This window comes from Bos indicus, chromosome 10 (assembly GCF_029378745.1).
Source record: "Bos indicus isolate NIAB-ARS_2022 breed Sahiwal x Tharparkar chromosome 10, NIAB-ARS_B.indTharparkar_mat_pri_1.0, whole genome shotgun sequence".
NCBI lineage: Eukaryota > Metazoa > Chordata > Mammalia > Artiodactyla > Bovidae > Bos > Bos indicus.
Genome location: NC_091769.1, coordinates 10,533,652 through 10,559,679, shown reverse-complemented (window position 1 = coordinate 10,559,679; position 26,028 = coordinate 10,533,652). Strand labels below are relative to the sequence as shown.

General features: G+C 41.4%; 1 protein-coding gene across 2 annotated transcripts in view; it reads left to right on the top strand.

Annotated features, from left to right (window-relative positions):
• The first annotated feature begins 12,517 nt into the window (after nt 1-12,517).
• The window catches only part of HOMER1 (homer scaffold protein 1), a 139,068-nt gene continuing 125,557 nt past the window's right edge, over nt 12,518-26,028 (top strand). For both annotated transcript variants that reach the window (XM_019968099.2, XM_019968098.2), the window contains exon 1: nt 12,518-13,300. In XM_019968099.2, the coding sequence (XP_019823658.1) occupies nt 13,296-13,300 (5 nt within the window). In that variant the 5' untranslated portion in view covers nt 12,518-13,295. The remainder of the gene's footprint in view (nt 13,301-26,028) is intronic.

The window sequence follows — 26,028 nt, the reverse complement described above, 5'->3', positions numbered from 1 at the left end:
TAAGCTAAAAACTGTAATAGGTACCCCATGTGCGTGTGCTCACTCAGTTGTGTCCGACTCTTTGCGACCCCATGGACTGTAGCCCTCGAGGCTCCTCTGTCCATGGGATTCTCCAGGCAAGAACACTGGAGTGATTTGCCATTCCCTTCTTCAGGGGATCTTCCTGATCCAGGCATCAGACCCCCATCTCTTGTGTCTCCTGCATAGGCAGATGGATTATTTACCACTAGCGCCCCCGGGAAGCCCAATGTGCTCTTAAGGCCTCAGTTAACTCATGCAGCAACCTTTGAGGTCAATTTTGAGATCTTCAAAACCCTTTGAAGTTTGACGTGAGCCTTTTATGCAAGAAAAGGCGCTCTTTGAATGCTAGGAGTTTACTCTGGCACTTGTGTGATAAATCCACAGGTCAGTGATGAGCTGCAGACCAGTTTAAGGATGGAAGAGACTGCAGTGTTGCAGTCCAGAAGGATTTGGAGATCACTGGGCAAAGTAGAAAACATTTTGTATTTGTATGTTAGATTCTCTGTTTTTGCTTTCCTTTTACACTTGATAAGATCACAGAGTTGGCCTAGTATCCCTCTGTGTAAAACTCTCAAAGGTCTTGGATGCTTTAAAGGAAAGGAATGCATTTTAGAAACAACTTTGAAGTCAGTTTCTCTAATTCTTACATAGTCTAATGTTGCTTTTCCATTTATACCGTTCCTCTTATGCAGCTGATTATAAAAGGAGTAGGAAGAATGCAGTTAATTTTCATGCCAGTAAAAGAAGCAAAAAACTGACAGTTGTCTTTCATACAAAAAAAAAAAAAAAAGAATTTACTAAGCATTTGCAAGGTACCAGTGTTTTATATTCATTTAATTATTATAGCAAGCTCTTAAGGTATTATTATTCACATTTTAGAGACTAGAAAATTGAGGCTCAGAGATATTTAGTAACTTATCTAGGCTATCTGGCAGGGCCAAGAAGACTCAAAGTCTGTTTGATTCTAAAGTCCATATTCTTAGTATCCATATATATAAATGCTGATATTCTTCAAGTCCATATAGGATTGCAATTTGTATTAACACAGTAGAACGAAGTTTAAAATACTTTCTCATCTTTAATCTTTAATATCTTTAATCTTCAAAATCTTTTCATTTTATTCTATATTGCAGCTTACCCTGTTGGTAAAGTATCCACCATTAAAGATTATAAAAACTATTTTTCAACAAGGGACATGCCACTGAATGTCATGACTATTCATGTGCTGGTTCTAGTGATTTCGAACAAATTTGTTTTGTGGTGCCCTCTCTATTGCATTTTTGAGTAGGCTGTAAATCTTTTTAAAACCAATAAAAATATAATTTCAGAATGTTTTAAAAGCAATCTCTCATGTCACTGAATTCTCAAGTGATTTCTGTTTCTGCTTTCTTCTACATATAATGCAAAGAGGATTCTGATGAAAATAATTTAATAGTTAAGTATAATTTTTTTTTCTAATTACAAAAAGTAATATATGATGACTTAACTGAATTTAGACCATGTATAAAGGTGTAAGGGCTTCCCAGATGGTGCTAGTGGTAAAGAATCCATCTGCCAATGCAGTACACATGTGTTCAATCCCTGGGTCAGGAAGATCTCCTGGAGTAGGAAATGTCAACACGCTCCAGCATTCTTGCCTGGAAAATTCCCTGGACAGGGGAGCTTGGTGGGCTTAAGTCCATGGGGTTACAAAGAGTTGGACACAACTGAGTGACTTAGCACACACACAAATAAAGGTATAAAGAAAAAAGTATCCAGAATTCCACAGATAAAACATGATAAGCATCTAATGTTCTTCCTTTAAATGTATATGAGAACAAAATGTGAATTGTGGATTATTTGGAAGGCGGTTGAAGAATTTAAAATAATTTAAAATTATATATATATGTACATTTTAAATATACATATATCTATTTTGTATACGTATATATTCATCTAAGATAGCCATTGAAATTTTCAAATACTTTCTGTAAAGTTAATTCCATTTCTCTATATGATGACTACGAGATGTTAAGACTTTAAGCAAAAATTTGGCCAGTTTGTCTAGATGAGAATTGAAAACACATTAACGTGATTTTTACACAGTAGAAAATTTGAATTTTTGCATGTTTTAATTTTATTTTTTTCTATTTATGAAGATAATATATATGTAAATGTATAGTATAATGTGTAATATATAATATATATAGTATGTAATATGTAGTAAATACAAATCAAATGACACATAAAGAGATTAAAAATAGCTAATATTTGTTGAATGCTTTCTATATGCCGGGCACTATTCTAAGGGTTTTATTTATATTAACTCATTTAATCCTCACAATCATAATATAAAGTAAGGACTATTATTTACTGCCTTTATTTTGCAAATGAGAATCTTGGGCATCAAGGGGCTAAGTAATTTGCTTGAAGTCTTGGTTTACTAGGAAAACAATCACGGCAAACGGCATGGTTTTAATTTGCTCATTGAGTTTTCTCATGAGAAAACAAAGCTGATGAATTAGAGCCTTGCCATGCATATGTTATAACTTTGTTTTAGGAAAGAAAATGATCAAGTTCCACATGATGCTCTTTAGATGAAGAAGGTAAAGGGAGGGTGGACACACACCTAGGAGAATCTGGATCTGAACCCTGGGACTCAGAGGAAAGGTAGTGGGTCCCTAGGACGTGCAGCTGCTAAACAACAGAGCTGAGATTCAGACTCAGGCAGGATATTCCCAGAGTCCACACTGAACTATTCCCTAAATTGCCTCTACAAAGTATAAAGAAGAAAGCTATTAAGAAGAAAGCCAGGATTAATTAACTCATTGACCGAATAATTGGATCAATCTCGAGTCCCTCTCTCCTCCCCAGAGATTGGGAATGATACCACCTGGCTCAAAGCCCCAGCCCTCTAATTATAAGGTTGGTTTTTCTGGCATGACAAGTTTCTGTCCCAAGTCATTACATTAGCAAAAGACTCAGGTATAGTCCAAAATATCCACCATGAATATCAAAGACACTTCTATGCCTTGGGAAATTCCAAGGATTTAGAGTTTACCTCCTAGAAACCAGAAATAAAAATGTCAGCCAAAATCCTTTATTATATAATACCACCCCTCTTAGCATATCACTGCAGGCTGTCAAACTGCTTTTCTGCAGCATGGAATCAGCTCCTCAGCAATAGGGTGTCCCACAGCTCGTGGCTTGGCCCCTTTTGTTTCCGTGCTGTCCAGTGGGACAAGGGACATGAGGAGCTGACAGCTTTGCAGTGACAATGAGTGAGTGACATCATAGGAGAGGAAGAGTTTTCTGAAGGAGGCAGTGTAGAGAAGCTAATGGTGGAGGATGACTTTGGCATGAGCTCAGACTTGAGTAGTCATAAAATCATTGAATAAAAAATTACGAGTCTTACATCCACACTCCTACCTGATATGTAATATAAGCATCATCCCCAATTGGTCAAATAGCCAGGCTGCACTGTAATAGACATGGCAAGGAAGGGTAAGCCAATTATTCTTGGGGCAACCAATTTTACTGATATAAATCTGATTGTTTTTAAACTATTTCTCATAGTGAGCCAACATTTACCTTTTAATAAATCTTTCCATTGATTTTTTTACTACCTCATGGAACACAGTTTTGGCTAGGCTGCGTAGCATGTGGGATCCTCGTTCCACGATCAGGGATGGGACCCATACCCCGTAAGTGGAAGACCTTAGTCCCAACCACTGGACAGCCAAGGAATTCCGTCCTATGGAACACATATTCACACAGCCATCACCTATTGTTTAGGACAGACATGCTATGAAGTCAGCCATCATGTCTCTCCTTGGTTTTGGCTTCAGCAAACTAAACATCTTCCTTCATCCACACCTCATGGGGCCTTGTCTTAGTTCTCACCACCTTTAATATCTTGCTATCCCATCAGCATCTTTCCTAAAATAGAATATCCAGATATTGTTGTGTTAATGAAGAGGATAATGAAATCACTATTGCCAATAAAATATTTCAATTTCTCCTCTTTCTATAAATATGTTTTTGAACTTACAGAGTCTTTTTCAAAAAAGGATATGAAGGAAATAGGAAAATAAAATGTATATTAATATCTTATCCTCCTGTTATGTTTTAACATATTTGTGTGTTTAAAATAATACTTTAAAATAACTTTTTTCTGTTTTATATTATGAAAATAATATGTATTAGTAGTAAAAATTCAAACAATACAACGAGTAATAAGGAAAAATTTTTTTAAATTTCTCTTACTCTCAAACTTTTAATCCCACTTCTTAAAGCACAGTTTAGCTTACTGTATTTATCCAGAATATTCTTATATTGGGCATCTTTCCTTACCAACATTATGGATCTATCTTGTTCTATTTAATAGCTGCATAGTATTTTATTACATGGTTATACCATCTTTTATTTACCAGTCCCCTTGGATGGACATAGATGTTGTTTCCTCTCCTTTTTTAATTTTATAGCAATACAATAAATTTTGTGTTTCTTTGAACACATGAGAAAGCACATCTGTAGGATAATTTCTTTGAAGTAGACCTGCTATGTCAAAATTTATGTGCCTTCAAGGGTACACCAATTTACACTCCTGCTTATAGTGTGTGGAGTACAGTAGACTCCTGAACAACAGGGGTTTGAGATGCGCAGTCCACTTACACAGGGGCTTTTATGTGATTGGTGGTTGGTTGAGTGGGAGGGGCAGGGGTGGTGACTGTTAGAGTTATTTTCAGATTTTCCACTGGGTGGAGGTCTGGTGCCCATAGCCTTCTTATTGCTCAAAGGTCAACTGTACTTGTTTTTCCACATGCCAAACTTTAAAATAATTGTTAATCTAAAAGCTGACAAATGGACTATGATTTCAGCGGGATACCTTCTGTTTGCCCCTCCAGATGCACCTTGCGCTCTTCTCCCAGCTCTTTGCTGTACACAGATACTGTACGGACTACATCACTGGATTCCTGCACCCTCTCACTTCTTCTATGTCAGATTTAGAAACAGGGGCACCAGTTGAAGATGGGGAAGAGGTATTTACTGATGAAGTTAACGTATTTATTTCCTGGGCTCTCTCCTTGTGGGGTCTCTGCAGACTGGCTGTGACCCTTAAGGTCAAGGACACAGCTTCTGTCCACACAAATCTGTCTCCATTTTCTTGTCCTTTCAGACATAGAAGGCTGGTCTGCCCTGGTTTTCCTATATCCTGTTCTACCTTTGTAAGTGGTGGTTTGGTGGTTTAGTCGCTAAGTCGTGTCCGACTCTTGCGACCCCATGGAGCCCACGAGGCTCCTCTATCCATGGGATTTTCCAGGCAAGAAAACTGGAGTGGATTGTCATTTCCTTCTCCAGGGGATCTTCCTAATCCAGGAATCGAACCTGGGTCTCCTGCATTGCAGGCAGATTCTTTACTGACTGAGTTATGAGGGAAGCCCCAAAGCATGCCTTGAAGCACCTCATTTGAATGTTCTGTTTCCTGCCAGCTTTTGTTCCTGAAAGCTTGACCTAGAGAGATTCCCCAGGATGTTTAGGAGGTATCTCGTAAGAGAGGCAATTTGAACATAGACCTGAATGATGAGAAGGAGTGTGAAGATCTTAGGCTTAATGTGTTCCAGGTGGAAAAGGTCCTGCTTTTGGAACAAGCTCGTCATAGTTGAAGAGCAGCAGGAACACCAGAGTGGCTTTGGGCCATCAGGCAAGTATATGGTTTGTTTGTCTGAGAGCCATTGCTTCTTATTCCTTTCTGAGAGAGCTCTAATTTTGTTCAGACATCATGGGAAGATTCAAAGGATAAACCACCATTTGTCTAAGTGAATCATGAAAATTCTATCCCAATTCAATCCCTGATTGATTTAGGAATGCGCCTGTAACCCAGTTCCAGCCAATGAGACATGAGAGGGAGTTTTCTAGGGCCCTCTTGAGAATTTTTCTCTCTGGTAAAAAAGCAGATATAAAGGAGAAAATTCCTACCTCTTTCTCCCCTTTTCTGCTTTGGACGCTTTTTGTGAGAATATGATGCCTAGAAACGTATAGTCTTTTGACAACCATGAGACAAAGGGCAGGATCAAAAACAACATATGAAAGTAGAAGAGTGAAACGTTGGAAAGAACCTGGACCCTGATGACATATTGGACCTTCCAAGCCATCTGTAGGATCACCTGCCTTCAGACTCCCTGGTAAGTAAATAAGCAAGTGAAAATCAATCTTAGCTTGAGTCACCATTAGGTGGAGTTTCTGTTCCTTGCAGTTGACGCACCAGCTCACAGAGTAGCAAGGTAGAGGGTGAGGAAAGGCAACCGATATAAGAGAGGTAGGCCAGGGTCCATCACAGTGTCGCTTAGGCCAAGGCATGGGATTTGGATTTTATTTCAAAGGCAAGAGATTTCTGCTGATGACTCAGCGCTGCTGCTGCTGCTGCCAAGTCGCTTCAGTCGTGTCCGACTCTGTGCGACCTATAGACAGCAGCCCACTAGGCTCCCCTGTCCCTGGGATTCTCCAGGCAAGAACACTGGAGTGGGTTGCCATTTCCTTTTCCAATGCATGAAAGTGAAAAGTGAAAGTGAAGGCACTCAGTCGTGTCCGACTCTTAGCGACCCCATGGACTGCAGCCTACCAGGCTCCTCTGTCCATGGGATTTTCCAGGCAAGAGTACTGGAGTGGCGTGCCATTGCCTTCTCCGGACTCAGTGCATACAGGCATATAATAAAGATTTATCTAGCTATCTATCCATGTCATTATACATATTTATCGTGTATATGATAAGAATATTATTTAGTATTAAAATTATAGGTATTGACTAAAAATACATTTTCCATTTTAATTTTTATAGAAAGTACTGTTTAGAACCGGATAAAAAGAAATAATAAAAAGTCTCACAAGTAACTTACAAACTATCTTGACTGAAATTCCCAAATGTTGAGAACTTACTAATGTCTGATATTTTATGCTCGGAAGAACTTTCAACCTAGTTTCTAGGTATTGCTTCGGTCTTCTTTAGCCACATCAGGGTCTTTACCAGTTATTTTCTTCTTCAGAGAGTTTGCAACTGCCACCTCAAACCCTTATCTCTCTTTGAAAGAGCCCCCAGTTTTTTCCTTTGTCTTGTCTCTTTGAAAAGAAGGCAACTTCATTTAAGCATGGCTGTCCTAAATGCCATGGATGGTGTTTTTCTCCTAGTTGGCACCAAAAACATCACAGAATAAGGTAGATCATTTAAAACATTTTCCTCATGGTTGTCGTGTTCCTCCATTCAGCAGGAAGATTATTGGTTACCATGGCAATAGCTTCCACAGCATTCCATTCCAAGGAACTGCACAGGTAGAGCACAAGTTTTCCTCTGCGTTCGTTCTTTGCCCTAGCTCTCTGCAGATCTGCATATTTTTGCAGCTTGTACTCTGACTGCTGTTTAGAACAATCAATCAGCTGACCAAACAACCTAGAGTTAAGCCAGATAATTTTTTCAAAGGCACCATATCCCCTTCTCTTCTGAGTATTTTAAAAATTTACATAAACCGTTGTACAATGATTTTTCTAACAGCACCAATTAAAAACTTTCTGGTATGTTTTTTCACCTGTCTGGTATTTTAGTTGTACCTCTTTAACCATGTTTAGAAAATAATGAATTTACAGTAAAAATTAGAGCAGGAGATAGTTCTATGAGATCATTTCCCATGAGCTTAATATCATGTCTTTCCTAAGGATAATTCTCTGACTTTCCTTCCTTCACCACTCCCAAACCCTCTTATAAAATAGTGCTGATGCTCAGAAGAGTAAAAACTGTCCTCAAGCCACTGCCTTTGAGATACCAAACACTTAGATTTTCCCCTATTAAGGCTGTTAAGTACTTTGTTTCTATTCAGAACCTTATTGATAATAGTAAAAGGTGGTTTTAAACAGTTCAAACAAATTACTGGCACACAGCACCTGTTACGTTACAGAGGCGATGGAATAACTTTAGAGATCAACTGGATAAATTCTATTTCCCTACAACTATAAAAAATTATTTTATTACTTTTAGTCTTTGCTGATTAGTTTCTTTATAACCATGTGGCATAAATGAGGAATCTAGAGATTTCTATAGTATGTAGAGATACCTTTTAATCTATTATTTCTACCTATAACTTTGAAACAATAGTGGTATTTTGGTAATGAAAAAGAGGGAACATGGAAGGGGAGTTGGGATTATCTGATGTTAAGCAATTAAAAATAAGATTTGGTTTCAACCCTCTTTCAGGGAAGGATTTTATATCTCCTAGATGTCTTTCATTGAGAAAGACATATCTCCTGACCTATCTATGAACATCCCATTGAATATCACCATCTCCTATTAAGGGCATGGAAGTAAACTCTGTAACTAAAACAGATGCCTCCACCCACAGCTTCTAAAATCAGTGGGTATTCATAAACCTCACCACAAATTTTCAGAGCATAGTGGGAAAAGGGAACTGTTAAAAATTTGAAACTCTATTAAAGTACTTTCTGACTCTTCCGGTAAAAGAAAATATATTACTTTCTAGGAAGTTCACTACTTTAAAAAACAAAGCAATCAGGATTGGAAATTCATGGCTAGCATTTGGGTTACATCACTCAGTTTTAGGAGAGAAGACATTTACTTTTAGATAGAACGCCATATAGAATGGGTCTCAGATTTCTCTCAAAATTGCACTGGAATTGTTTCAAGGGATAAGAAAGACATCATTATTTTCTAAGCCATTTTCTGTCTAAACTAAATCACTTTTCTCTTTTGTGTATTTGCCATCTATGTTAAAGCTTTTACTTCACCATTTTCAAACACTTCATTCCACTCTTTTATTATGATTTTATGATACTGTGAAGCATACCTCCAAGCATACCATGATAAAATGTTACAAAGGTTTATTTATTCCTTTACACGAGGGCTTCCCATCCCGCACAGCGCTAAAGAATCTGCCTGCCAAAGCAGGAGATGTAATAGATGTGGGTTCAATCCCTGGGTTGGGAAGATCCCCTGGAGTAGGAAATGGCAACCCACTCCAGTATTCTTGCCTGGGGAAAATTCCATGGACAGAGGAACCTGGTGGGTTACCATCCATGAGGTCCCAAAGAGTCAGACATGACTCAGTTACTGAGCACCACTGGGTACATGAACACATATATTACCTTATATGCTAATCCCACATAAACTAGGAAGAAAAATCAACCCACCATTGGTAGAATTTTCCAGATTAAGCACAGAGTTAAAATAACCACACAAACTTTGGGAGTAATTATATTACACTGCACCGTGAGATTTATATAGAAAAACAGTTGCTCTCAATTTTCAGTTGACAAAAGAGCAGTTGAGAAGAGACTATGTAGCTCTGAGAAGCAGAAACGCTAATGAAGGGTCAGCATTGTATAAGCATGAGGCAGCTAACATGCCGTTTTGACAGCTGTGTAAAGATGAGGGGAAAAAAGATTGTAAATCAGAGCAAGTCATGACGAAAGGATGGAATGAAGTGTTTGAAAATGGTAAAGGAAGAGCTTTAATTAATATTGGTGGAAGGAGCACAAAAGACAAAAGTGATTTAGTTTAGGTGGGAAATGGCTTGTAGAGAAAGTTAAGGGGAGTAATAATTTGTATTTTAATTTGCAAGGGCCAACGGATGATATTATTTGAAGAATGATAGTTTTAATATTTTATACACTTAAGTTCCATTTATCTGAAACATAAATTAGTACAAGTTTCTATTACTCTTAATTGTATATTAGACAAACTGGCAAGCAGGGGTTTGCTTTTGATCAACCTTTGTTTTAACCTTAATTAAAACCACTTTCAATATTTCAACTTAAAAGCAAGATCATGATTTTATAATGTGAAGATAATAGAAAGCCTGATTTAGTTACAACTTGGTCTGAATTCTTTTGGCTAGTATCCTTCAGTTCTGGGTTCCTAATATAATCAAGAAAATGTACATACAGAAAGAAGTAAAACCCACTTTTCCTTAATTAGAAATCATGTGAGTAGTTTAATATTAAAAACATTTAAAAAATACACATGGTACAAATTCTATAGCGTTTTAGCTTCTTTTATTTAAACTGCATCGATATCCATTTACAGCTCTCCTAACAACCACAATCCTGTCCTGGATTTTCCAGGTCACTTCAGATTCCAAATATTTTATCTATTGTTAAACTATGTGTTTGGATTTGGGTTTGGAAATAGCAATAGCCTTTGGCATTATGTAGTGATTCTATTTCTGGGCCATGATTATCATGTTAAATCAGATCAAATCAATGTTCATTATTTGAGTCAACCTAATAATAAACTATGAAATAATGGGGACATTTAAAAAACTCTGTAGTCATTTGCAATTTGAAGAGCGTTCATAGTATGATTATAGACACAAACACACATATAGCCAGTAAACCTACAGACACATGGCCCCTCATCCTTCCCACCTACTGTGTGCTAAGTCGCTCAGTCGTGTCCGACTCTGTGCAACCCCGTGGACTGTAGCCTACCAGGCTCCTCCGTCCATGGGATTCTCCAGGCAAGAGTACTGGAGTGGGTTGCCATTTTCTACTCCAGGGGATCTTCCCAACCCAGTGATGGAACTGGGTTACGCCTAGCCTGCATTGGCAGGCGGGTTCTTTACCACTTGGGAAACCCATTGCCATATACGAAATGAAAACAAGAGATAATAAGAGATACTGTGTTATATGTTACAGGGTCAAAACTAAGGAAGACAAAAATAGTCTAAATGTACTTGTGCGAATACTTAAATAAAGAGCACTTGGTGATATTTTCAATTTCCATAGGGTTAAAATCATATTCTTGATAAATCAGAACTGAAAAGGTACACTGGGATTTGCTATGTCCACGACGATAATTACGAGGGAATGAAGTCAAGACTGACTCACTATTTTATGCCAAAACACTGCTGCTTCTCAATGAAAACGTTTACATCATTTGATGCCCCCTACATTATTAGCTTTCTTATCATTATAATACTGTTCATGACATCGCTCTTTATTCTTTCGTGATTTGGGGTACCAAGAAAGAAAAAAGTCTTAAAGACTACTAAGTCCAGAATGGCATTTGATAACTCTTTTGAAAATTAAGGTTATTTTCCCCAAGTCTTGCTGGAAACACATCTACCACTGTGCTCAGTCTCTCCTCCCACATTTCCGCGCTGGTGGGGACTTGAGAAGCCCGGGAAGGCTGCTGCAACAGGGGTGGGAGTGGGAGATAGGATATCACCCGCTTGACACTTCGGCACTGTTGCTATGAATGATTCACTCGTGTTTGGCACATTTGTGGCAAGGAAATCTCCTCCTCCCGGCGCTCCTCTCGGCTATCTCCTGCGCTTTGGCCTTTAAGGAGAAGCGAGAGCAGGTGGGCACAGAAGAGCTCGCCGAGTCCTCCTCCCCCTGCTCCGTCCCTAATTTAGCAGTACTTCCGGCCGCGTGACATCATCCCCCGCACCCCGGTGACGTGAGCGGCGGGTGACGTGAGTGCGCAGAGGAGCGCGCTGACGTCGCTATTTAAAGGTCCTCCTGCGGGGAGGATGGAGACACAGCGCGAGCACCTGGCGTGGGGCGCGGAGGAAGCAGTGGAGGCCCGGAGCCGGGCCGGGAGCCAGCAGAGGAGCGAAGCGCCCGCCGCCGGCCCCTAGGGGAGGCGGGTGGAAAGAAGGGAAGGACGGACCGCCGGGCCTGTGGGCCGGCCTGGCTCCCCACGAGGGCCGGCTCGACCCCCGACGACCGGCGTCCCGGCGCCCTCGCGGCCGCCGCCTCCTCCTGCTCCCTGCAGGGCCCCACCGGCTCCTCGGGACCGGTCCGCGCCCCAGCTCCCGGCCGTTCCCCGCGGCGGCCCCCGCTTCCCGCCCCCTCCCGCGAGCAGGGGGAGGGGCCGCGCTGCTCCCCGTTCTCCCCGCCCCTCCCCGCCCCCCGCAGCCCGCTCCGCTGCCGCGCTCGCCTCTCGCGGGCGGCGCTGACCCGGGAAGCGGCGGCTGGAGGCGGAGGCGGCGGCGGGCTGCGGGCCGCCGGGCCAGCGCTGCTCCGCCGAGCGGGAGCTGGAGTCCGGCGGAGGCGGGTGGTGATGGGAGTGTGAGGAGGCAGCGGCGGGGCCCGGGCACTGTGAGGCGGCGTGTGGCAGCGGCGCGGAGCGGGAGCGGAGAGGAGCAGGGGTGGGGCGCTGGAGCCGCGGCTCTTTCGCGGCGTCGAGCCCCTGTCCCCAGACCCCGGCGCGGGACCAGCCTCCCGCCTCGGCTCGGGCGGGCGCCGGTCGACCCGTCAGCCCCGTGCTCCGCGGCTGCTCGGCCCGCCCGCGAGCTGGGGGAACAGCGTGCCGGGGGCAGCGTGGGGCTTGGCTTCTCTGATTCATTCATTCGCCGCCGCCGGAGCTCGGACCTGCAGCGCTCCGAGGAACGGAGGGACAAGGGACAGCCGCGAATGAAGGGCCGGGTGGGAGCCAGGCTCCATTGTGCTCGGCGGCGGGGGGCGGGCAGGGGCTGAGGGGGGTGGGATCGGGCCCCCTCCCGCTGCTCCCCGGGTGCGCTGCGCCCCCAGCCTGCTGCCAGCCTGGAAATGGCTCCGTGTGTTCTCCTCGGGAGAGTGAATCGATCCTGTCCAGCCTTTTCTTCCTTCTCCCCGCCTCCTCTCTGCTCCCAGTCTTAGGAAGGGGAAAAAAATTAAAGACAGATTCCAATGTGGAGTGCCGAGCGCGTCGCGAGCTGCCGGGTTTGCACGTCGAAGAGGTTTTTCTACATAGCTTTTTTCTAATGTCAGCGCAGGGAAGCAGTGGCATTGCTGCTTTTAGGATTATTTTCTCGTAGGGATCTCTCAAGTGCACGTCGCATTGGGTTGCACGCTCCACCCCCAGGAACCTGGTGTGGTGGAGAAATTTGAACCCGCAGCCTTAGTAGCACCGAAAAGGCCGAGTTACCTGGGCTCTCCCTGAGTGTGGAGGAGGACATGAGCGAAATGACCACCAAGCTCATGTTTTACAGGACTCCGTGAAGCTGGATTCTGCGTTTTCCGACACGTAGATTCGTTTTGTGGAATAAAGTTCACCGCTGTTTCCTCCGCGCAGCATTTTAACTCTAATAAGCAAATGCCACCTCTGTTCGAACGTTTTGGTATTTCCCAGAGAGAAATAATTTTACCTAAGGGAACTAACTGAATTTTCAGCTACATTGAAATACCTCCAGAAAAGGATCTCGGGGGTGGAAAAGCAACTGCGAAACAACAGACGGAGAAATTCATTTGGAAGTTATTCCGTAGCATAAGAGCAGGAACTTACAAGCAAGTTTTCATTGGGCAAAATGGGGTAAGGATTTTTGTGCTTAACCCCCTTGGAGTCTGTTTATGTTTGTGTGTTATTGAGCGGTGGTGGTGAATTGTCTTTGTTTTAGTTTTTCAAACATATTTGCCACCTTGCTAAGCTAGTTGTAGTTTAAAAATATAGGTGTGTTAGCCTTTTAAAAAGTTGTTTTTGTAGCGTGACACCAGAGGCCGTAATTAAGGAACATACGTCTATTACTGTAACCAGAATATAGTTTTATGACTGATATTTAAGAAGACCACACGTTCTGCGCTTTCCTGGTCGAAGTGCCGCAGCAGTTTGTAATACAAAGTCGTGTCGTCTTAGGTTTTGTTGCCGGTGTCTTTAAAGAGAAGCCCCGCATTCTCTCAGTACTTTGAGAATAATCAGGGGCACAAAGGACGATTATAAAGTAATGGGTAGGTTAGAGTCTAGTCCTTGAAAAGGATCCAGGGTAAATTGTTGTTCTCACTGTGCCCTCTGTTTTGCCCTTGAGTAGCCAAAGCAAAAATCTATAGAACTGATTTACTGGGGGCATTAAAATGAAAATCTGAGAGTCTTAGAAGGACTCCACAGTGCCCTGCACTTAGTTGGACGTCAGAGCCTGAATAGGAAACAGCTTTTTGTTGAAAGAACTTGTTCACTTTCTCTGTTTTTTGGCTTTTAGGATCAGCTGTTCAGTTTGTGTGAACAGTGTCAGGTCTGCACCTTCTTTCAGATCCAAAGTCAAACAAGAGTGCATTTTTTCAGCCTTTTATTAACTCTTTACGCAATAACTTGATAAAATGCTTGTGATATTCCCTAATTTAAGCCAGATATCTGTAATATATTAATGGAGTAATGATCTGGTTTGTTTCATTGATAGATTTTTTTTTTCCAATGCTTTTTGTCAAAGAGGAACTTCCAGGATTTTCTTTCTTTTTTTTAATGGTTGAATAAAGACGTCTGAAGTGTAGTTAAAGGACAGAGATTGAAAAGATAGACATGGAAATGCACTGAGAGTTTAGGGGTGTGCATATCTAAAGTTTCGTTCTTAAAATGTTCAGAGGAAAGTTTTTAATAGTACTGCCCTTTTTTTGGAGTTAAAACTTGAAGTTTATTAACTTGAATAAGTTTGAAAGTGTTAAGAATATGTGTGGTAGGAATCCTTCATCAGGAATTGATGAGAAAGAGCAATACTTGTTTGTAAAATTTCAATGACAAAGTGATGAGAATATATATAACTTGCATGATTTGGGATACGAAGAGCAATTAAAATACCTCATTCTATTTCTAGTGCTGCTATTAGTAGCTTGGTGATCTGAGGCAGATTGCTTGACCTTTGTGGACTCTTGTTTTTTTATCTGTAAAATGAAAGTCTTAGGTGAGTTTTACATTTTTTTTCCAGTCTGTAAAAATGAATTATTTCTTTCTCCTCTGTTTTTGTAATTGCTGGTTTGTTTCTTAAAGCAAATCTCTCAGATGGAGAGATTGCTTTCTCTAAGCAGTTGTTAAGCATGTAAGCTGGAAAATAATGACATTTGAAAAATGTTTTGGATGAATTGTACCAATTTTAATAAGAGAAAATACTGAAAAATACTACTGTTCAGAATCTTTGAAATATGGCTTCCCTTGAGAGTCTGCAGCCCTTCTGTTTAAAATGTGTCAGAGAAGAAAAATCAAGTGGCAGTTTTTCATGCTGAAGGCTGAGTTCTCTGTAGGCTGTGGAGTGGTAGCATCGTGAAAGAAAATCAGTTTTCCACAACCTTTAAGCTCCATGATTTTACTAAGTCCATGGTTTTACTAAGTGCATGGTTTTACTAAGGGAAGCTTGAGAGGAACTTAATACAAAGAACACTGGTCTTTAAAGCATGAAAATAAGTCCCACACACTTAACATACTAAAGTGTAATAAAATATATTTATAAACTAGCTTATTTGTCCTTAATAAATTCTTAAAAGTTGACTGGAGAGGCAAAAGAACAAATATTTATGGCATAATTTTTCTGCAAGTCTGTATCTGGGGCTATGGCTTTCTCATTAACAGTGACTTGTTTCATCTGAGTTGTCGAGAAAGGCATTTGTGGAAGTTTCCACACTTGGTCGGTGTTTGTACCTAGTAAGTATGGAATAAGCATAGCCTCCTGCACCTACTTAAACCAAAAGGAAACAGAGCTTTAAATGGCCTTTAAAGTTTTACCTAGGCAATCCTAAAGTACTTACTCTGGTATCTAAAACTTTAATACTGTGGATGAAGAGTTTCACATTTTATGAATATATTTATTGACTAATGTTAGGTCTAATAGAAGTTTACGTTTGCCTTAATTTTGGATATAATTGCGAGTCTAGGGGCAAAACTGAAACAAAAGGAACAATTTTTTAAAGAAAATGAGTGATTAGTTCAGGCAGAAAAACAAATTAAGGCTCTTGAAATAGGAGTTTATGAACTATGGTGGAAATGGAAAAGAACAGCTGAAACTGACAGTTGGCAGAATCTGTCAAAGTGTCTTGGATGCTGCCTGAACTGTTTTAATTACAGTTAAGACAGTTGAAGGATTGGTTTGTGAAACAGGTGTATCAGAACCCCCAAAAATGAAAGCGTGTATGTTAGGTAAAGTCTAGGTAAAGCTTCCAAGCCCCAGCGAGGAGTCCCTATTAGGTATGACCCCCAGTCCTCCATGTAGTATCTCCTAAATAGAGCAGTGAGTCAGGAGCTATTTTGGAATGATTAGAGTAGGCAACAGAGATCATACAATTTCGATGAGGTATTTCATGCTACCTTTTGTTTTGCGTAGCTCATATTGTCAGCTTATTGACCTCAACAAGGGAAAATCCCCTCCCCTGTCTTATTAAGAGTGAGTTATTTTTAAAATGTGACTTTTTTCCGTGCCAATAAGGTTGATAATACTGTTTCTGACTTAACTCATCTGTGGGTGGACGCCTGGAGAAACCCTCTGCTCTGCCTTCCCCAGATAACTTCCTGAAACATGGAAGTGGGTGCTGCCACATTGTAATCTGAACCTTCTTTACCGGGAGCGAAGCGGACATCTCTTTCTGTCTCAGGCTACTAGGTGCTGCTCTCCGGGAACTGTAGCTAAGATGCAGAAGTCTCGATCCAGCACTGCAATCTGAATGGGCATTGTTGCAAGGGCAACCACTCAGACATTTCTAACGTCAGAGAAGTTAGATGGAAGTCTTAATTATTTGTTCATTTTACCTGTTTTGAACCTCTATCATGTGCCATATGGAGCAGCTCAGTGCTGCTGATACATAGACTAGTAAAATGTGCCCCTTCCTTTCAGTTCAGTTCAGTTCAGTCGCTCAGTCGTGTCTGACTCTTTGCGACCCCATGAATCACCGCACGCCAGGCCTCCCTGTCCATCACTAACTCCCGGAGTTCACTCAAACTCACGTCCATCAAGTCGGTGATGCCATCCAGCCATCTCATCCTCTGTCGTCCCCTTCTCCTCCTGCCCCCAATCCCTCCCAGCATCAGTCTTTTCCAGTGAGTCAACTCTTCACATGAGGTGGCCAAAGTACCGGAATTTCAGCTTTAGCATCATTCCTTCCAAAGAACACCCAGGGCTGATCTCCTTTAGAATGGTTGGATCTCCTTGCAGTCCAAGGGACTCTCAAGAGTCTTCAACACCACAGTTCAAAAGCATCAATTCTTTGGCGCTCAGGTTTCTTCACAGTCCAACTCTCACATCCATACATGACCACTGGAAAAACCATAGCCTTGACTAGATGGATGGAGTTTATTGTTTAGAAGTTGGGTCAACGGTCAAGCCTAAAATTAATAAGTACAGTGGAATGTCTAGGGGACTGAATCATAGATATCATAGAGATACAAAGTAAGTGTGTGTGTGGCATTAACTGCTGAGGGAAGCATAAAAAAGCTTTTATAGAGGAGGTAATCCATATTAAATAATGAAAACTGGGTACAGGTGAGCCTTATAGACAAATAGCCTTCAAGGCAGAGGGAACCGTGTGGTTGACAGCATTAAGACAGTTCAGTTCAGTCACTCAGTCGTGTCCGACTCTTTGCAAGCCTGTGGACTGCAACGCCAGGCTTCCCTGTCCATCACCAACTTCCAGAGTTTGCTCAAACTCATGTCCATTGAGTCAGTGATGCCATCCAACCATCTCATCCTCTGTCGTCCCCTTCTCCTCCCTCCTTCAGTCTTTCCCAGCGTCAGAGTCTTTTCCAATGAGTCAGTTCTTCGCATCAGGTGGCCAAAGCATTGGAGTTTCAGCTTCAGCATTTGTTCTTCCAATTAATATTCAGGACTGATTTCCTTTAGGATGGACTGGTTGGATCTCCTCGCTGTCCAAGGGGCTCTCAAAAGTCTTCTCCAACACCACAGTTCAAAAGCATCAATTCTTCGGCGATCAGCTTTCTTTATAGTCCAACTCTCACATCCATATATGACTTTTGGAAAAACCATAGCTTTGACTAGACGGGCCTTTGTTGGCAACGTAATGTCTCTGCTTTTTAATATACTGTCTAGTTTAGTCATAGCTTTTCTTCCAAGAAGCAAGCGTCTTTTAATTTCATGGCTCAAATGGACTTTCAAGAGTCAAACAGACTCTTGCAGGTCACAAATAAAACCTTGTGCACACCAGGACCCAGGAGAAGGGAGCAGTGACCCCACAAGGGACTGACCCAGACTTGCCTCTGAGTGTCCAGGAATTAAGACAAGGAACTGCAAAATAATTTGACATGGTGAACTTGGCTTTATGGGGTACAGCAAGAGACAGGCCCAGAGTCTTACACAGGGCTCAGGTTAGGCCTTGTGGACCAAACAAAAGTTGGTCTGTTTCAAGCTCTTTTGAACAGTGACCCGTTATAGTAAGATATACATTTTCACCTTACAACCTAGTCCACACATATGTAAATGATAAAATATCATGAAAAAACACCCTTTGTGTGATGCACTCTGGTATTTTCTATTCTATTTCTAAGAAAGCGCAATGGTTGAAACGCAATAAATTGAGCCAACATCCCAGGACTAGCAATGGTATTTTGAAAAACACTGCTCTTAGCTCTGGGAACCACTGGAGTGTTTTAAGAAAAATAGTAATGTGAAGGGTCAGGGAAGTAGGTTGAGAAAACAGTTTTAAATATTTACATTTTGGCTTTGTACATTGCATCCTGTGAAAACACCAAACCTGGACAGTGAAGCATGACTTGGTAGGGGAAGTGGATAGCCAGCCAGGCCTGGAAAATTCCAGGGTGTTAGGAGAGGCGGGATGGTGTTGGGTGGTGTGTGGTTGTCTGAGTAGGACTATTTTTTTTAAGGAGCAGTGAATTTTATGTGCAGAGGTCAAAATGCAGGAAGCAGCACGGTATGTTCCTAGCAGAGCCACACACTCAGAAGGGCCACGGAATAGTGAATTTGGGAGTTTAAAAAGGGCTTTCTTGCTGGCATACAAATTGCATGGAGATAAAGAGAATGTTTTGGAATTCCCCAAGAAGTAAATTAAAGGGTACATGGAGTTGCTGGTAAGATTTGCCTTGTATGCTAAAAAGTTATTTGACTTGTGATTAAACAGAATTGTAATTTTATATGTATCGACCTACTGGGAGGTTATCCACTATAAGAGTAGAAGAGTTTGCATGTTTTGAGAATGGGTTCCCCCCCCAGTTTTATTGCAGTATAATTGACAACATTGTATTATCGTAAGATGTACAGCATAACCATGAGCATGTGGGAGCCTGTGTCTGTGAAATGACCACAGATCCAGCTAACATCCATCCCGTCATATTGTTAAAGCCTGTTTTTCTTGTAATGAGAACTTCCATGAGAATAGGTTTATCTTATTAATGGAGTAATGGAGCCCTCACTCTTGATTGAAATTTGAAAGAACTCCTTTTCTGTTTTCGGGGTTTTTCCAGGTAGCGTGTTATGCATGAACGAGACCACTCTTGCTGTTTCTTTTACCCTAATCTCTAACCTCCTGTTCTACATAGTGAGGACTTTTAACCGGCTCCTTTTTGTTCCTACTTCCTTTTATTCTTGTGGCTCCATCCCCTTTTCCCTTGGCCTAATGATGCAGGCACAGATAACAGCCGTGGACCCTCAGGGCTTTCCTCCAGGGCCCACCGACATTTACTCACTTCCAGGCAGTGGAAAAAATGTCAGTCTGTTCCACCTCCAATCCTACCATCTCCTTAACTTTGCTTCTGCAGTTTGCTCCCTGCTTCCCAGCTTCTCTTTCTTTCAGAATTGGGGTTGATGATGCTTATCTGAGCACCGCCCTCCCCCACCCCACTTTGCCCCACCCCAAGATTTGAAGGAGGAAGAGAAATTTTATTTTCTAGGTTTGTGGTGATGGGCTGGTTAGCACATCCACTCTCAGCTGACAGGTAACATGATCTCTGTATGGCATAGCAAATTGTGTTATCATTCCAAAATGTAGGACATTATTACTTATAAATAAGATATATAATGTCTTGTCAAAAACTAGATCCTAGAGTTTTAAAATGAAAGCAAAAACTTTCTCAATAGTTACATTTTCAGCAGAGTACAAAGCTGAGGGTAGGAGTATCAAGATGATGGTACTTGAGCACTTGCACGAAGCTGTAGGTGAGAGGGTATCAGCAAGCCAAGCTTGGTTACTTTACATATTTGTGGAAATTGACTTTTGAGGGGAGCAAATGTTAGAGCTGGGATCATTTGGGAGACAGAATGAAAGTGGAAGATGATGTATTTGGTGTTTTCTTTTTTGAGGAATTTCCTGGTGGCTCAGATGGTAAAGAGTCTGCCTGCAATGCGGGAGAGCCTAGAGAGGAAAATGGCAACCCACTCGAATATTCTTGTCTGGAGAATCCCATGGACAGAGGAGCCTGGCAGGTTACAGTCCATGGAGTCACAAAGAGTCAGACACTAGTGAGAGACTATTGATTGGGTGGCATGTTAGGATGTGGTTATGTAATTAATAAACAACAGGGACCCTGCCTTCCCTCCTCAAGCCCGTTGAATGGAAAGTCTTCCTTTGACTCTCTTGGTCTTTACCCTTTGCACGCTTACGGCCACGTGTCTTGGTAGCACATCCCTCCGCTGGGGTTTGTCTTGATGTTTTGCTGTACACATGAAACTAACACAACGCTGGAAATCAACTGTGCTTCAGTTAAAAAACAAGGGATCACAAACATCACCCCCCCAAAAAACGCCCAACAAGGTGTCTCATTTTTGATTAATTACATTATATAGCCATTAATCCTTTTAAAAAAATATCCTTATTGATCCTCTTTTATGTCTTTCACTTGTAATTTTCTTTTTTTTCCTTGACTCTAGAATAGAATTACTAAACTTTCACAACCAACTTGCAAACCTATCATGGACAAATAAGTGTATACACTAAAAAAATCCCTTTCAAAATGTAAATGTATAAAGAGTGTGTTTAGGGGAATCTCTTCATTTTGATTCAGTACAATAGTGTATTTAATAATTTTGAAGTGAAGACACTCTATAAATCTGACTAGTGTGACTTCTTTTTAGGGTTTTGGAGAATCGTGAAAGCGCATTCAGGATAATTACCTGGAGCGTTGTTCATGGCAGTTAAGGGATGGACAAAAGTGGCTTGGTACATAGTTGTACACCGAGTTTAGTTTTAAGTGATTAAATGTTTCAGATGAAAAGGTGGTTGAGTCTCAAAAGGTCCAGCATTGCTATTGCCGTGGGTTTGATTTTCCAAACCTATGATGTTTAGTTGAAATAATTATTTGTAGTTAATCCATGGTGTTTTGTCATTTTTGATTAATCAGACGCACTGGATGGAAGAGTAGGGAAAGTGAGTTCCAAATATTTAAGTGTTTCTTGATGTAATTTTTAAACGACTGAATATAAGACATTTTCGATAGCTTTATTTCTCGGGCTCTGTTTAGTTGAGTGAACTGTGCAGTTCCTGGCTGTGCTGCACATTTGTAATGACCCGTGGCTCACACAGGAAAGCGGCCCTGTAGTACACAAGATTCATTGTGTTTGTGGAATGATTGAGATTTCCCTGGAAATCCAAAGTGCTTCTCTGTTGAGGTTCGAAAAGTTGAGTACTTTTTAAGATGGTGTAAGGTTTCATGCTCATTAAGTACCTTCATTTCAAAAAAATCCATGTGGCAAGGCAGTATTTATATTCATTTTAGCCCATCTATGAGAATTGAGATGAAGTTTCTGAACCTTACTTAATGGGCATTTCAAGTACAGCACACGGGTGGCGCTTTTAATAGTCGGGAGCCTCCCAGGTCCAGACTCTAAGGAAGGGACCAGCAGGGCCCCCAGGCCAAGCGGACCCCAGCCCTCGGCCACCCTGAGGTGCTGCCACCTCAGGCCTGCGACCGGGTGCTTCTCAAAAAGAAACAGCGTCTGTCTCCTCCCGCGGCTGCAAAGGGCAAACACCGGCCCTGAAGGCACCCCCCACCCCGACTCTGCCCGAGACTGGGAGCACACGGGTGGCGCTATTAACGTTTTAAAGGCTAATCATTCGGTGGTCTTTAACATATAAATACAATCATATAAGACTGAGTCTTTGAGGTTAAAATGTTAATTTTTACAACATCTGTCTCTATACTATAAAATTAGGACATCCATTATCACTGTTAAAAGAGACATTTATCAGTGAACTTGTGTTCTTAATTGCAGTTGATTTTCCTTTCTTCATTGTAAGTCTAACACTATTGGTCATTTCTGTGCTCCCTAATAAAATGTCTGATAAAAAAGATGAAATTGATGAGAATTGGTGCTGCTTGTTTTAAGCAGTATTTTCTAGGGAAGAGATTGAAATTAATCACGTGTATGTGTTATATTTTATTGTGTGATTTGTCATTACCCTTCACTTGTATTTTTTATTGATTTCTTTTTTTTTTTTCTTTTTAAAGGTTTTTAAAAATCTCATTTCCCTGGTAGGTATAATTTAGAATTAATTTTACAGGGACAAGTATAATTAATAATTACTTTTACAGGCACAAAACTGAATTGCTTTTTCATGACCTTGCAAAGAGAAAAAAAACAAAGTATTCTTTCTTGTGAGGTTTCTTCTCCCCAGTGACTAATTGTGAGCCCAATATGTCTTTGGTGTAGCTAAAAAAATTTCAAATATGTAAAATAAACGTTTGACTTGGGATCTGGATTTCATTTACACATAACTATCTTTTCTCTTTAACGGTAAGCTACTGGCAGATGGCAAAAAGTCAGTTTTCTGTTTTGTATCAGAAGATAAAATTCTAAAATCCGAAAAATTAGCAGTCTACTCAATGCTTTCTCTTCATAGTACAGTTTACTTTTGCACTTTCTCTCACTTTTGAAAAATCGCTTTAATCCTTTAACACCTAATATTAGCTTTAAAAAAATCGCTTTGCTTTTTGGACATTTTCTTTTAATGTGCTTTCATAAAACATGAAGCTTTTGCATGTTACCTTTGAAAAGAGTTGGCACCAGTTCCTCAAGGCAGAGCAGTTTTAAGAACCGAGGACTTTTTTAAAAATTACTGAACAAGAGTTAGACAGAAATTAAACAGCTATCAAAGCAGCTTTTGCTCCTTTGTGAGGTTAAGTCGTGTTTGTTATGTCACGTCTAATGCACGTCCAGATGCACGTGGTCACGTGCCGCAGGGTCCAGAGGGCTGAGGACAGGATGCTCTGACTGCCATCCCATCTGCAGGACTTGCTCCTCATTTGTCCCTGTCTTTAGTAGGAGGGCGGTGATAGCCGTAGCCCAAGTTCATGTCTCTCTGGATACTGTGCATTGCATTTCCTAACCACCTGCTGCTGCTGCTAAGTCGCTTCACTCGTGTCCGACTCTGTGCAACCCCGTAGACGGCAGCCCACCAGGCTCCCCTGTCCCTGGGATTTTCCAGGCAAGAACACTGGAGTGGGTTGCCATTTCCTTCTTGAATGCATGAAAGTGAAATGTGAAAGTGAAGTCGCTCAGTCATGTCCGACTCTTAGCGACCCCATGGACTGCAACCTACCAGGGTCTTCCATCCATGGGATTTTCCAGGCGAGAGTACTGGAGTGGGGTGCCATTGCCTTCTCCGTCCTAACCACCTAGATCATAGCAAAGCACACATGTACAGTGTAAGTCGAGAGGTTCTGGGGAATCAGACCCCACTTTTAGTGTACAGAAAATCCTGATTCCTAGCAGGTGGGGATAAGTTGGATGTACCAGTTATTTTTTAATAAATTTCCATGGTAAATTGTTGGACCCTTTCATCTTTAGTTCTAAGCATGCCTCAGTCTTAAGTTGTGTTTCCTTCTTTCTGTTTCATTTAAGAGATCTAGAACTGTTATTCTGAATAAGGCTTTTTTGTGAGTTGGAATTCTCTGCCCTAGTTGCTTTCAGCTTCCCTCATTAGGCTCTTAATAAAGGTCTCTGGGAAGTTATCTTAAGTGGATTTGACTATCAAAGAGCTTAAAGTACTCACATTAGAAAATTTCTGTCTGTGTTCCTTCGTGGAAGGTAAATCTATACATGACTAAGCTTAGGACTATTAATTTGAACCAACTGTATAATAATATTCAAGTGAGCCTAGCCTATCCCTTTGCGTTTCCCTGGTGGCTCAGTAAAGAATCTGCCGGCAAAGCAGGATACCCAAGTTTGATCCCTGGGTTGGGAAGATCCCTTAGAGTGGGACATGGCAACCCACTCCAGTATTCTTGCCTGGAGAATTCCATGGACAGAGGAGCCCCTCGGGCTACAGTGCATGGGGTCATAAATTGTTGGACACGACTGAGCAACTAACACTTAGCCTATCCCTTTACCTTTCTGTGCTTCCCTTTTGCTTATCTTTTAAAACTGCCATTTTCTGTCTTACTCTGTAGGTATGAATCTCTGTCGCATGGGTTTTAACATTAAAATTCATGTGTTTTGCTTTGCTTAATCACCCTGCCAGCTCCTTTGATGTTTACAGAATGAGAATTCCGCCTACTTTTGTTTACTAAGTATTGCCAGGGGTCTGTATACATTCAGCTGAATGGGAAGACTCCCAAATCAGCCTTTTATCTTTCTTGAGGTTCTGTTGATTGAAAAAAAATGGTTCTAGATTTTTGTGGGCTGTCTTTTTCCTTACTCAACTGATAACATATGGGATTTTAGTTGTCTATTTTCATTGTTGCTTTCATTTAGTATTTTATTAATGCTGAATTGATATTTATTGCTATGCCTGTGTTAATGTGAGGGAAGTAAGACATTATGGTAATATTGCTACTTAGTTTTACTTGGTGGCATATTAGTATATTGGGGGTATTTAGTATATGATCTGTGGGTAAACTATAGGCTATTCATGTGGTAGGAAGCTAGCCTGAAAAGTGTTTTCAAAGATGGTGCAGTGGTTACTTACCATTGAGGATAAGTGGATTCTTTACCACTTAGCCACCAGGAAAGCCCAAGACTCATTTAGAGTGGGGTTTCTAACCCCTCAGTTTTTTTAAAAAAGGAAGAGAGTCTAATGTAGGCTTAGTATCTTAGTTGACTATGAGTTTTAATTAAACACATCTTGTTTTCCTTTTAGATGGTACTGAAAGAAACTATTCTGATTTTAGTGTACTCAAATCTCAGCTCAATGCCTTTTGTTTTGAATACACTGACGTCTTTCTCATGAATGAACTGAAGTGTTATTACGTGTGTTTTGTATAATTTCCAAAGTTGATTCTAAAGTGTAAATTCCATCAGTCAGAGCCCTGTTAACTGCCTTTATAGTTGTTGAACGAATGAGCCTCAAGACCACGTAAGTTGGCAGGGTCTACTTCTCTGAGAAGCTCAGTCTGGAATAAGAGCGCTTGGGATGTTATCTTAAAGCATGTTTCCTAGAACGTAATGTTGGACCATGAGACCTGCAAGTGCAAGGGTCACTTACAGGCTGCAGTACGATTTCTGAGTCATGAGACAGCTGTAAGTTGTTTAACTCCCTAGAATTCATAAAAGTCCATTGGGCCATATCATACCCAGTTTTAAAATGGTTATTCTTTCTGAATTTTTCCCCCCGAGGTCCCAAACTCTGATGTTATCATTGGCTGAGCAGAAAATGTAGAAGTCAGTAAGGACTGGTTGAGACCGTGGCAAAGTGAAGAGAGCATGTCCTGCCTGAAGGCATTCATATCCAGAGTTCTCAAAACCCTGTGCTGAAAACTCTTGACTCAAGAAGGAAGACCAGAGAGCATGGCAGGGCATTGGCAGAAATGAACACTAGATTCAGTCGTGTCCGACTCTTCGGGACCCCATGAATCACAGCACACCAGGCCTCCCTGTCCACCAACTCCCGGAGTTCACTCAGACTCATGTCCATCGAGTCAGTGATGCCATCCAGCCATCTGTCGTTCCCTTCTCCTCCTGCCCCCAATCCCTCCCAGCATCAGAGTCTTTTCCAATGAGTCAACTCTTCGCATGAGGTGGCCAAAGTACTGGAGTTTCAGCTTTAGCATCATTCCTTCCAAAGAACACCCAGGACTGATCTCCTTTAGAATGGACTGGTTGGATCTCCTTGCAGTCCAAGAGACTCTGAAGAGTCTTCTCCAACACTAGATTAGTGGTTCTCAATTTGAACTTGCATTCGAATCACCTAGAGGGCTTGTTAAAGACAGACTGCTAGACTTCAGCCTGAGTTTTTGATTCAGTAGGTCTGTAAGTGGGGCCCATGAATTTGCTGCTCTATTAAATTCTTAGGTGATGCTGATATTGCTGGTCCAAGGACCTTACGTAGTGTCATTTGAAAAATGAAGCATATACATGAAAAACTTTTGTCCATTCAAAAGCTTCAGTG